The following is a 13,490-nucleotide window of genomic DNA, read 5'->3' as shown; positions in this document are numbered from 1 at the left end:
TTAGTGCCAAGGTCCAGACTCTGGTTTCCTGAGTCACTCACTACTGATGTGCCTTAGATCTCCATATTTGCCTGTTAAGAGTTTTGTCTACGTAGTGAATGGGTGAGGACAAAGGGCTGACTCTGTGCGCTGGGGCAGGTGAGTGTTTTGTTCTTCCTATCTTGGTCATGCCACTTCCCAAAGACCTCACCCATTGCTTCCCACCAAATCTCACCTCCCATAGTTAAACCTAGGCTCAGAATGCTGTTGGCATCCTGTACTGTAGCGTTAAATAGTATTTCATACTGAAAAGATTGTTCAAAGACAATCATGCCTGTCTTATTACTTCTTTAAAAGTCTGGACCTAAGCCATCCCAGAGACATTAACAGCTTTCTTATCCTCTGAAAACTTTCAGACAAGAGGATGCCATAATTTCCTCTATGCTTGGCAGTGCTACCACAGGAACGTTCTTTATTGCACCCTGTGGTTAAGCCTTAACAACAAATGCCTTTTCTTCAGAATCCTTTTGGGTCAGTTGTCTTTTTTGCCTAGCGCTGGGAAAAACAAGATCTGCCCTAAAATGTTGAGAGAGAGAGAGAGAGAGAGAGAGAAAGAGAGAGAGAGCGCGCGCGCAAAAGACAAGGCTAGAGAGTGAGTGAGCAGAAGTCTGAAATACCTTTATACCTAAGAAAGCATAAGGTCCACCTGAAGGGGCCATACTTACCCCTACCCTGTAGCTACTCTCTGCAAGAACCCTTCCCCTTCTCTAGAGGGTGAAAGGACACGGGAAAAAGCCCAAAGAAAAGTGGTGGAGCCTTGGCAATAACCTCTTTTCCCTCTAGTTTTTAATATTTATTTTTCACAAATAAAAATTGTGTATATTTAAGGTATACAATGATATTTTGATATATGCAGAAACTATGAAATGATTACCACAATCAAACTAATTAACATATTGATCACCTCCCATAGTTATTTTGTGTGTGTGGTGAGAACAATTGAGACCTACTTCTTAGCAAATTTCAAGTATATAAACACACTATTAACTACAGTCAGCATGCTGTACATTGGGCTTCCAGAACATGTTCATCTTATAACTGAAAGTTATTTCCCCTTTTGCCCTACCCCCTACTCCTGTGGTACCCAACCAATGCACTCTCTGTTTAGATGAGTTTACTTTTTTTAGATGCTACATATATGATCTCACATTGCTACATGAGATTATACAATATTTGTCTTTCTATTTCTGGCTTTTTTTTCACTTAGCATAATGTGCTCCAGGTTTACACATGTTGCTGCAAACAGTAAGATTTCCTTTTTTTTTTTAAAATATATTTTTTATTGATTTTTTTTTTTTTTACAGAGAGGAAGGGAGAGGGATAGAGAGTTAGAAACATCGATGAGAGAGAAACATCGATCAGTTGCCTCCTGCACACTCCCCACTGGGAATGTGCCCACAACCAAGGTACATGCCCTTGACCGGAATCGAACCTGGGACCTTTGAGTCCACAGGCTGACGCTCTATCCACTGAGCCAAACCGGTTAGGGCTCCTTTTTTTCAAGAATGAATAATATTCCATTGTATGTATGTATGTATGTGTGTATGTAAGTATGTATTTCACATTTTCTCTAGCCAGTCAAATGTCGATAAACTTTTAGGTTGTTTCCAAATCTTGGCTATTGTGAATAATGCTACAATGAACACAGGAGTACAGACATCTCTTCAAGATAGTGATTTTATTTCTTTGGATTTATACCCAGAAGAGGGATTGCTGGATCACATGGTAGTTCTATTTTTAATTTTTTTGAAGAACCTCCATACTATTTTCCACAGTGGCTGTATTAATTCAGATTCCCACCAACAGTGCACAAGGGTTTCCTTTTCTCCACATCCTCGTCAGCACTTGTTATCTTTGACTCTTTGATATTAGACCTTGGCAAAAACCTCTTAACAGCTGCTCTTCCCCTAGTATTTTGGAAGGGAGCCAAGCAGCCCCATATGCATGGGGTTGAATGGCAAACCCATTGTGGGCTCCATGTCTTCTAAGGAAGCACACCCCATTCCTGCCCTCTGCACTTGACACACTGTAAGAATGAACTTCATTATTGTGATGCACTTCCAACATGGTCGGCATCCAGCCCAAAACGGTTTTAGTGACTATAGCTAAGGAGGTGCTTGTTGAGCCAACTTTAATACTAATGAGCAGTGGGATAATGGCCTTGCAATGCTTGGCACAGCAACCACTTTCTCTTCATCTCTTAGCATAAAATATACTTACTAATTATAAATTAAATTATCTGTTTCATTATTTAATGAAAGTACTAAGTACAATGTATTCTCTTCCACTGTTGGCTGACACACACTCCTGGGTGTTTTTCAACGGGGAGCCAACAATCAACTCACATAACTTCTAGGGACTATCTGCCACTCCATTTTAAGGGGAAGAAAGCAAGATAGTTCAATTACTTCTTGGCTTCTGGAAGGAGGTCTCTATTTTTGTCTCTCCCCCTTCCAGTTAAGAGGCTACACCAGCATTGTGGCTCTAATTTGCTGGTAATTGCATTGCCCATCAATACTCAGGATTTGGGGATAGAAATGTACAATTGGACAGCGGCTGGAAGCAGAGCTGGGTTTGGCCTAACTGACCGAGCAGGAGTGGTGGCAGTCTGTATCTGGAAGTTTCTTAGTCCAAGGAGGAGCTCTCAGACTCAGTCCTGCTGGCCCCTGGGAAACACAATGACTGTCGGGCCGGGGAGTGTAGAGGTGGGCCAAGTGTGAACAAGACTGGGACAGGGCCAGAAGCAGATTTGAATTCAGTGAGAGAATGATGATAAGGTTCAAAGATTTCCAAGGGGCCAATCAAATGCTTTTTCTTACATCATATGAACCAAATGCCACTTAGTTCTAGGCAGCTACTTTCCAAGGTAGTGTTTGGGATTTCTTGCTGTTCACCACTTAATTCAAATTCTATGAAGTCATTCACTGAGCTAGGAGGTACAGTGACCACAGAGCCTGCAAGGACATTTCAGTGTGTACACAGCAAGACCACAGAGCCTGCAAAGACATTTCAGTGTGTACACAGCAAGGAGAAGAAAACAATGCCCAGCGCTGGGGGCCACAGGGGGGTGCTCTGAGCAGGGGGACAGGGCTCCTGGAAAGAGGCTTCAGAAACAATGACAAATCCACAAAGGAATATGCCACTGGGGCTGGCTCCCACGCCCCATCAGCAAGATACTTAGAGCTGGGTTACGGACAATAGGAATTCATGTTTCATAGGAAGAAAGAAGTATCTAGTTATGTATGAAGGTTTCAGGTACTTGAGCAACCAGAATGCTTTCATAGTTTGGAAATGCAGACAATATAGGGACAGCAATCTTTTTACATGGCTAGGAAGAAGGAAAATCAACACATCGCATATTCCCACTTAACTGGAACACAATCAATCATAAAGGTCAAATAGCAGGTTTTTGTGTGATGACTGCACAGTGTGCCTCTTACTTTAAAGAGTGCCCCATGCCAAGGAAATAAGATATTGCGAGGGTTTTGATATAAAAAGAAACTTTCAGGTCACGGCTGTGTGCATTTATATCTCAGTTTCCTTTAAACTTTACTGACTTGGTATCGTATTATGATAAATAATTCAAAGACATCAGAATTTTAGGGGCTTTTACAGATAAGAACTGGGGCTCACAGAGGTTTAGTGCCTAGATCAGACTCCCAGAGGTAACCAGGCAGGCAGGGCTTCCGGCACACGGTCCAGGGAGTCTCAAAATGGGCCAGCAGACACTGAAGAGAGGCTGATTACATAAAACATGATTTTCATCTGTAAATATATATATATACATGTGTATATATACGTATAAATATGTGTACCAGTGGCCCGGTGCATGAAATTCACACATATTAAAAGGGAATTAATTAGAGGAAATATTTTAATATTGCTATTTGCCCTTTCTCTATAATAGAAGTGTCAGAGATGAAAGAAAATTAGTAAAATGTATGTGAAAATTTTCCTCCTGTCAGAGTCTGGGGTACGCCGCAGGACCCAGAGTCAAGTCCCTGCCCATCCACACATGCCTCGAAATTGTGCGAGACCCAGCCCCAGCCAGCCCCACCCTCATTGGGTGAGATCCAGAACCGGCTGGCCCCACCCTCATTGGGTGAGATCCAGACCTGGCCAGCCCCAACCCCATCAAGCCCTGCTGGGTGGGGTGGTGCAGCCTCAGGTCCCCTGGCCTGGTGCTGGGCGGGGGGTGCAGTCTCAGGTCCCCCGTCAAGCCCTGCTGGGCAGGGCAGGTGCAGCCTCACATCCCCCAGCACACCCTCAGGTCCCCTGGCACTGGGGCGGCGGTGCGGGGGTGGGGGGGCGCAGCCTGAAGTCCCCTGGCCCGGGGCGAAGGGCGTGGCCTGAGGTCCCCCGTCAAGCCCCGGGCAGGGGGCACAGCCTCAGGTCCCCCGCCCCGGCCTGGCACCATGCAGCCTCAGGTCCCTGCTGATTGCTCATTACGGGAACCCCACCTCAGCTGTGGGTGCAGCCATCTTGTGTTATAGGAACTCCCACCTCTGCTGTGGACACAGCTATCTTGTGATGGCGTGAGGGTTAATTTGCATATTACCTCTTTATTATATAGGATATATTTATCAATTAATTTCAGAGAGGAAGGGAGAGGGAGAGAGAGAGATAGAAACATCAATGATGAGAGAGAATCATTGATTGACTGCCTCCTGCATGCCCCGCACTGGGGAATCAAGCCAGCAACCAAGCATAGGCCCTGACCAGGAATTGAACCGTGACCTCCCAGTTCATAGGTCGACGCTCAACCACTGAACCATGCCAGACGGGCCATCAGCAAATACATTTTTATAGAATCTAATTTTTTTTTTAAAATCAGTGAAAAAAACATACAAATGAGGTGGCTCTCAAAGAGATACAGGTAATAAATGAACTATAAGCCTCACACCCCTCCTCCTAAGACCATTTTAGATAAATAAACGTTTTCCAAATATTGCCAGGGAATTCCAGAGTTGGAATAAATTCAAAAGGCATTCTTGCTTCTCACCTAGAGAACAAAGAGTTTTACATTTGACAGATATATACTGTGGGATAGGGACCATGCTGAGAACTTTCATATTCATCATCCCACTGAATAATGGGTATTTTCCCACTCTTGCAGATGAGGAAAATCCAGCACCCATCACCCAGTCACACCAGAGCTGCTGTTCCTTGGCCTTCCCACATTACTTGGTACGTAAGCTACCCCAGCCCCAATTACATCACTTTCAACTGATGTGTCCTTTGGCTTCTAGTATTGGGATCATTCTGGTTACCTATTTGTAAGTGCTGTGAGGAGGAGTAAGGAGACTTTTTATGAGTTCTCACTTTATCAAGTGGCCACTCTCCCATTCTGCAGGAGTCACGGCAGATGCTGCTTAACAAGGGACCAGATTTGCTGATCCTCTCCGACCCCCATGTCTTACTTGTCTGGCTATTTGTTTTTTTATGTTGAATTTAGATGCCTTTCTTGCCCCACCACTTCCTATTGTCTTATCCATAGCCTCTTTACTCATTTGTATGATCTGCCAGGCCTCTGGAGGCACTGGGGTCTGTGACCCTGGGATTTAATGCTGGTGGTCCTCATCAGAACCCCACATCAGGGTGGTGGGGTCTTTGGTTTCTGTGAAGAGCTGCTCAGTGGGTCACTGCTCAACTCTGGGGTATACTATGGACGTGAGTGTCACCCCTGGGAGCTGTGCAGTGGTGGTGGTGGCCGTGGTGTTGTGCACTGTGCTGGTGCACAGGGAGTGATTCTGGCCCTGAACACAAAGACTAAGGCTGCTCAGTGTTATCCTTGGTCCCATGAAAATGAAGGGGAATCAGGATGATGGAAGAAGAGACACTGTATGCACAGTTCAACGGGTGGCCAATTTAGTGGTTTGTCATTATTGTGAAGCCCATCATTTGAATTCCTGCAGCTCAAACCATCCAATTGAATGTCATCTCTGGACAGATCAGGTCCAGCCACCAGTGTCCTCAATAGACTGAAATGACTCAATTTACTGAGGTAATTAAGAAACCTGAGTAGGGTATTTTCAACAATGGTGAGAAAAACAAGTTTACGCTTCTTAGAATCTTACTATATTAACTGTTAAAATTACAGCTTGCTTTTTACTTTTTCCCCAAGCAAGAACAGTGCTGTGAATACTCTCGTTCTTTAACTCTCAGGGGAACTCAAGTGCTCCTTAAATCATTTGAAACAGAAAAATCATAGCAACAGTGCCAGTGATTCAGATCCCACATCTAGGACTGTACCAAACTTTGGCTGTGAACTACTCAAAACCTGAAGAGTAAGTGAACCAGAAACTGAGTGGCTGTGAGCCACATGTGGGGTTCAGTTCCCTTCAAGAAAGATGCTCTGTTCAGATTTGTGCCTCTGAGACTTTACATGCATCAAATAGAAACTGGCTATGACATAAACCTAACATGTAGGTGACTTGGACATCAGCCCCTGAGTGGGGATGTGGCACAGGTTCCACCTTCTAGCTCCCATTCAGCCAACTGTCTACAAGCCAATATGTCTCCATTAGCAACACACACAATCAAACCAAACTACTGTACCTCCTCCGGCAAGCTGACCACCAAGTCATTTTTCGTCTGTCCAACCAGCGCCTGCCAGAAGTATTCACTGCATGCAGCCAGCACAGCCCGGTGGGCCCGGAACTCCTTCCTCTCCACGATCAGAGTCACGTCACAGAGAATATCCTTTTTCCGCTGGTCATTGAGGCCCAGGAGGATGTTGGTGCAGTGGACTGTGGACTCATACACATACATGGGGGAGTCAGGCTTCTCATCCACAGACATGCCGTTCAGACCCTGAAAGAAAGAGAGGCCAGGTCATCTCTATCTGAGTCACAGAGAAGGTGAGAAAGAACTTCATGGTTCCTGAGTCTCATTGCCATGAGCCAGGCAGAAAGGGGCAGAATTGCTCATTAGCATTTTCATGCTCAGCACAATGAGCTCAGAAAGCATACTGGAGAGTCGGATTTTATGGCTAACTTTACTGTTTCCATTTACTGCGTCCTTTTATCCCATGGAAATGAAGCCAGATCTTTAATGGAACATGCAAAACATTTAAAACACATACATACTTTAAAACTTGGTAGTTTTTATTTTTGACTGACTGAAAAGAAACTTTCATGTATACACAGTCCCAATTCAAGTATTCATTTGAGCTTTGTGTTAAGAGGAAATGAATAACTTTTGAAGTAATAGCAATGCTCTCTTGATTTAAATACATGTAAGTTGCTAAGTTGAAATTTGGTTAAGATACCAAATATTTAATCACAATACACAATTTAACAAGGGATCTAAAAGGTCTGTGTACTAAAGAGTAGATGTAGCCAGCTATTGCAATTGCCCTTGGCCAAAGACAAAGTACAACCAACACAATGCCACTGTTGCTCATGAAAAGCTCTTGAAAAGAAGTGGAATGGAGCTGTCATTATCCACAGATTTGATGTACATCTTCTTTAAGGACACACAACATATCACAACAGGAGTTAAAACAAAGATGTATTCAACAGTGAAGATCACTTTTACAAAAAAAAAAAAAAAAAAGATTCTTTGCTTTAAAAAGTGTCCACTGACATATTTAAAATAATAGTATCTGTAATTAATTTACATAATGTAGTTTTTCAGTAATGTTTCCTACTAGTATGAATTCCAACAACGAGTCTTATTTTCTTTGTGGCTTTTTGCTTATTTATTTTTTTAACAGCTCTAATCTATACTAACAAAAAGGTAATATGCAAATTGGTCATGATGCCCTCACAGTAACAACCGAACAGCAGGCTGTGTGGGCCGGCAAAGCCAGCAGGGGGGTTAGCGAGGGACGACCAAACGACTGACCAGCAGGCTGCGTGGGGTGACCAGGCCGGCAGGGGGGTCAATGAGGGACAACCAAACAACTGACCAGCAGGCTGCGTGGGGTGACCAGGCTGGCAGGGGGGTTAGCGAGGGACGACCAAACGACTGACCAGCAGGCTGCGTGGGGTAACCAGGCTGGCAGGGGGGTTAGCGAGGGACAACCAAACGACTGACCAGCAGGCTGCGTGGGGTAACCAGGCCAGCAGGGGGCGTCAGTGAGGGGTGACCAGGCTGGCAGAGGGGGACAGTGAGGGGCAACCAGGCTTGCAGGGGGGGAAGTTGGGGGTGACTAGGCCAGTGGGAAGGCAGTTGGGGGCAACCAGGCTAGCAGGGGGGGCAGTGAGGGGTGACCAGGCCAGCAGGGGGTCAGTGAGGGGCAACCAGGTTGGCGGGGGCAGCAATGAGGGGTGACCAGGCCAGCAGGGGGGGCAGTTAGGGGTGACCAAGCCAGCAGAAGGGGGCAGTGAGGGGCAACCAGGCCGGGGGGGCGGGCAGTTGGGGGTGACCAGGCTGGCAGAGGGGGGCAGTTGGGGGTGACCAGGCTGGCAGGAGGGGCAGTTAGGGGCAATCAGGCTGGCAGGCAGAGGTGGTTAAGGGTGATCAGGTTGGTAGGGGGGAAGTTAGGGGCGATTAGGCAGGCAGGCAGGCAAACAGTTAGGAGCCAACGGTCCCGGATTGTGAGAGAGATGTCCAACTGCCAGTTTCAACCCGATCCCTGGGATCAGGCCGAAACTGGCAGTTGGACATCCCCTGAGGGTCCCGGATTGGAGAGGGTCCAGGCTGGGCTGAGGGGACCCCACCACCATGAACGAATTTTGTGCACCGGGCCTCTAGTATACAATAAACTGCATATATTTATAGTGTGCAGTTTGATATATTTTGGTAGTTAAGACAATGAACACATCCTTCATCAACAACAATCTCTTTAAGTCCTTAATAGTCCCTCCCTTGAACCTCTCTGTATCCCAGCCCCCAAAACCACAGGTCTGCTCTGACACTATATATTAGTTATCATTTTCTATATCCTATCTAATAAAAGAGAAACATGCAAATTGACCGCACCTCCGCTACGCTACCAGCCAATAGGAGTGAGTATGCAAATTAACCCAACCAAGATGGCGAGGCCCATAGCGGCCATGGCCACTGGAGCTGTGGGTGGCCGGATTGGAGACACAAACCAGCAGGGAGGCCGGCACCCAGCAGCCCCAAGCCCCGCCACTGCGGACCTGGGGCTGGTGGGGGGGTGTGTGTGGCAGGGGCGGATTGGAGACACAAACCCGCAGGCCTGGCACCCAGCAGCCCTAAGGCCCGAGGCGGAGGTGCTGGGGCTGCTGGGGGGGTAGCGGAGACACAAACCCACAAGAAACCTGTGGAAAGGGAGATAAACTATCATAACTTTATCTCCCTTTCCACAAGATGAGAAAACTGCCCCTGGATTATTCAGTGATGTGGCCCACACCTTTCTACAAGCACAGGGTATGTTATGACCACTCCCAGGAAGGTCTGGTCAGAATACCATCTCCAGGGAATAATGCTACTGTGGCAAATCATCTAAGAGAGGAAACAAGCTTTTGTTGGGTTTATTCTGAAGGTCAGAGAACATGACACCCCAACATATGCTGTGTTGTTATATTGATGATCTTGAGCTGCAGATGCTTGAAAAACAGCAAATGCATGCAGAGGATTTCACTGAAGTCTCCTGATCTGCCTAAAATTGGACCCTAAAGGAGCTTAAATGTCATAGGTCCCCTTGACGGGAGAAGTGTCATCAGGCAGAGAAGACTGACTCCTGTCACAGGATAGGAGAGTAGAAGTTGACATAACACCCAAACTTTGTTACAAACTATTTCCCCCCACCCCCATTCATCTTTCCTAAAAATCACTTACTCTCCTCTAAGAGGCTTACATCTCCCGTCCCCTTTCCCTAGGAAGAAGGTATTTAAATCTGCATTCTAAGCCACCTTGGGGAGTTACTCATTTTTCCCTGGGATCTCCCACATATACACAAGGTACACATTTTAATGAACTCTTGTTTTTTTCTTGGTGATCTGTCTTTCATTACAAGGGCCTCCACTACGAACTCAGAAAGGTAGAGGAAAACTATTTTTCCTCCTCCATAATTCTATCTCGGGAAATCAAGTCCCCAGCTGAACAATGAGGTTGGCTCAAGTACCAAGCAGTCTTGGCTGACAGGATGGAAGCTTATAGGGAGAAATCAATGATATTGGCATCAAAGTGGGACGGAGGGCACACGCATGGTTGCTGGTGGGGGTTTAAAGTGGTTCAACATTTTTGGAGGATGATTTGGCAAATTCGATAGAAATGTTCAAGGTACATCCAAGAGTTTTCTTCTAGGAATCACATCTGCTGAGATAAAGCACAAGTGCATAAGCCCTGGTCAGAACCCAAGATGCTACTGCAGGCTCCCCTTCCATGACAGGAAAACCTGAGAACAACCTACATTTTTAGGACAAGGTGGCATCTATACTAATAAAAGGGTAATATGCTAATTAGACTGAACATCTTCTGGACGACCTTCCAGATGTCCTTCCCAACAAAGCCATGTTGGCGGGGCCAAGGCAGAGGAGGTTAGAGGCGATGAGGCAGGCAGGGGAGAGCAGTTAGGAGGACCAGGCCAGCAGGGGAGAGCAGTTAGGGCAAACAGGCTGTCAGGGGAGAGCAGTTAGGGGGATCAGGCTGGCAGGCAGGTGAGCGGTTAGGAGCCAGAGGTCCTGAGGGGTCCCAGATTGGAGAGAGTGCAGGCCGAGCTGAGGGGACCCCCTTCCCATGCACGAATTTCGTGCACTGGGCCTCTAGTTTTATATAAATGGAATCATACAGGTTGTATCCTTTTAATTCTGGCTTCTTTTATGATGCATAGATATTTTGTGATCCATCCATGTTGTGTGCACCAACTGTGTGTTCCTTTATTGATGAAAAGTGTTCTATTGTATGGACATAGCACAATTTTTTATCCATTTATCTACTTACAGGTGGATATTTGGGTGCTCCCAGTTTTTGGCTATTACAAATAAAGCTGCTATAGATTAGTGTATAAGTCTTTATATGACCATATCCTTTCATTCCTCTTGTGTAAATACCTAGGGGTAGAATGGAAAATCATTTGGTATGTGTAAGTTTAACTTTAAAGAAAAAGATTTTTTATTGATTTTTAGAGAGAGCTGAAGTGAGAGAGAGAGAGACACATTGACTGGGTGCCTCCTGCAAACCCCACACTGGGGCTCGAGGCCACAACCCTGACTGGGAATCAAACCATAACCTCCTGGTTCATAGGTCAATGCTTAACCCCACTGAGCCACACTGGCTGGTGCTTATTAGTTTTCATAACCTTTTTGTTCTGGTAGATTCCATAGATGTTCTATGTAGATTATGTTGTCTGTAAACGAAGACATTTTATTTCCTTTCCAACCTGGATGATTTCAAGGTATTTTCTTGCCGTACTGCATTGGCTAGATGTACTAGTACTGCACTGTACTCTAATACAGTGTAAACTGTAAGTGGTACCTCTAATACAGTGTAAACTGTAAGTGGTAAGAGCAAATATCCTTGCCTTGTTCCTGATGTCAGGGGAAACATATTCCATCTTTCATTGTTATTTATGATGGTAGCTTTAGGTATTTCACAGATGTCCCTACAGAGTTGAGGAAATTTCCTTCTCTCCTAATTTGCAGGGAGTTTGTTTATTTAAAAAATCAGGAATGGATGCTGGATTCTGACAAATACTTTTTCTGCATCTATTGAGATAATCCCAGTTTTTCTTTTTAAAAAAGTGTATTAATAAGGAAAATAACATGGATTTATTTTTGAATGTTAAACCAATCTTGCATTTCTAGGATAATCTCCACTTGATCATAATATATGTGCCTTTTCACATGTTGTCAGACTCCATTTCCTAACATTTTGTTATCAGGCAGCACTCAAAACTAGGTGGAACAATTAATGTTCAAGGATGTAAATGGTGTGCATAATTCATAAGAAGCAGGAGATTTATGAGACATCTCATTTCTCTAATCCATTTATTAATGCACCTATACCAAAAAGAGGGAAGCTTACTATAACAGACACAAAGCTGTAAGTTTTTCAGAGAAACATGAAATTAAATAAAATCAAAAGAGAAATGAAAGTGAGGTGCCGTGGAATGAGGAGTGGACCAGGGTGCAGGGCTTCTGGCCCAGCTCTGGAACTGTGTGGATTCTGGATGACTCACTTTTCTCTGGGTATGCTTCCATGTTTGTAAAATGAAAAGTATTAACTAGAAGACCAGCAAATTTCATACCATTCTACAATTCTATGAGTCTAAGAGTCTATAAAAGAAATACCTAACTGATTATGAGAGTGAGATATTGTCATTTTAGTTGAGACAAGTTAGCTTTCTGTAACTTTATAGAGACCAATCATGGAGCCTCTTTCATTGTGGATATTGCAGAGCTGGGAGCAGAGAATAGAGTGAACAATATACAGGAAGAAACCAAAGTCTTCTGGGAGAAAAGGAACTAGGACCTGAGTCCCTGGCTCCCATAAGATGCCAAATTGGGAAGATCTGCTGAGAAAGAGCATGATATCCCTGAGGAAAAGGGGGGGAGGGAAAAGTCCCTTAAAGTGACATTACTTTAGGAAATGGGGAATCCAAACTTAGGAGGATATTTTGGCATAATATGTGGACTGATGTTATTAGCTCCTCCAGTCTTGGTTATCTTAGCCCAGAGGTTTGTTCTGGGAACTATGTTGACCAAGGGAATAAACACTAAAAGAGTATGTCACCCTTGTAACCCAGAGTGGAGTTCCACTGAGGTCCAAGGAGGGGCCTGAGGACTGTCTTGTAGCACTGGACACGGGCCTGCCCACCAGGTAGGAGCAGCCATTCACGGTGCCTCAGATTCCAGCTCACAGGCAAGATCGTCTCTTTCTGGCTCTAAAGCAGCTGGGGGCAGGGGCCTCAAGAAAAGACTCCATATCCTGTCATAGGGCCGGCTTGGGAAAATAAAGGAGATGTGGCAATATGTGCCCCTGAGTCGATAAAGCAGATTATGATAGCCCCATTAACATCTGCTTTTTTGGGCTAAACCTTCCAGAGAGTTTTAGAAGACATTTAAAACATATCAGATTGGTTCATCAAATGGTATAATCTAGAATCTATCATTTCCAGGAAGCTGTTGCTAGACTTTAACCTGACTGAGGATATTCTTGCTTTTATGACATTATTCCTGGAAAATCTTTCCTTATGCCACGCCAGCACCACTCTATTCCTCTTTGCCTTTATGTTCCTATTGGATCTCATCACTTTCCTCCCTGTTGGCTCCTTTTCAAGCATAATGGGACATACTGTTTCTTCCTCTTTTAGAAATCATTCAGACCGCCCCATCCCCTGATTATCATGGGTGCTCTTCTAGGAATTCCTCCAATTTGCCTGTTTTGGACTGACTCATGCCAACCTGAAATCTGTTTCCCCTATCACTGCATTAGGTTTCATTCCGTTTTCCTTTTTCACTTGCCTTACTAATATTAATTAAACAATATTTTATCCCTAATGCAGCAAATCCTGAAATCTTTAGCAGAATCCATGG

At 44.8% G+C, this 13,490-nt stretch overlaps 1 protein-coding gene across 1 annotated transcript in view; it reads right to left on the bottom strand.

Moving 5' to 3' along the window:
- The window catches only part of BACH2 (BTB domain and CNC homolog 2), a gene marked incomplete at its 5' end in the record, with an annotated part of 90,055 nt that extends 83,215 nt beyond the window's left edge, over positions 1 to 6,840 (bottom strand). Inside the window, one exon of the mRNA XM_080665048.1 lies at positions 6,598 to 6,840. Coding sequence (XP_080521174.1) covers positions 6,598 to 6,840 — 243 coding nt within the window. The remainder of the gene's footprint in view (positions 1 to 6,597) is intronic.
- Positions 6,841 to 13,490: the final 6,650 nt, after the last annotated feature.

Source organism: Plecotus auritus (assembly GCF_963455305.1).
Source record: "Plecotus auritus genome assembly, chromosome: 4".
Lineage (NCBI taxonomy): Eukaryota > Metazoa > Chordata > Mammalia > Chiroptera > Vespertilionidae > Plecotus > Plecotus auritus.
Note: the sequence above shows the minus strand (reverse complement) of the source record. Positions and strands in the feature narration are given on the sequence as shown.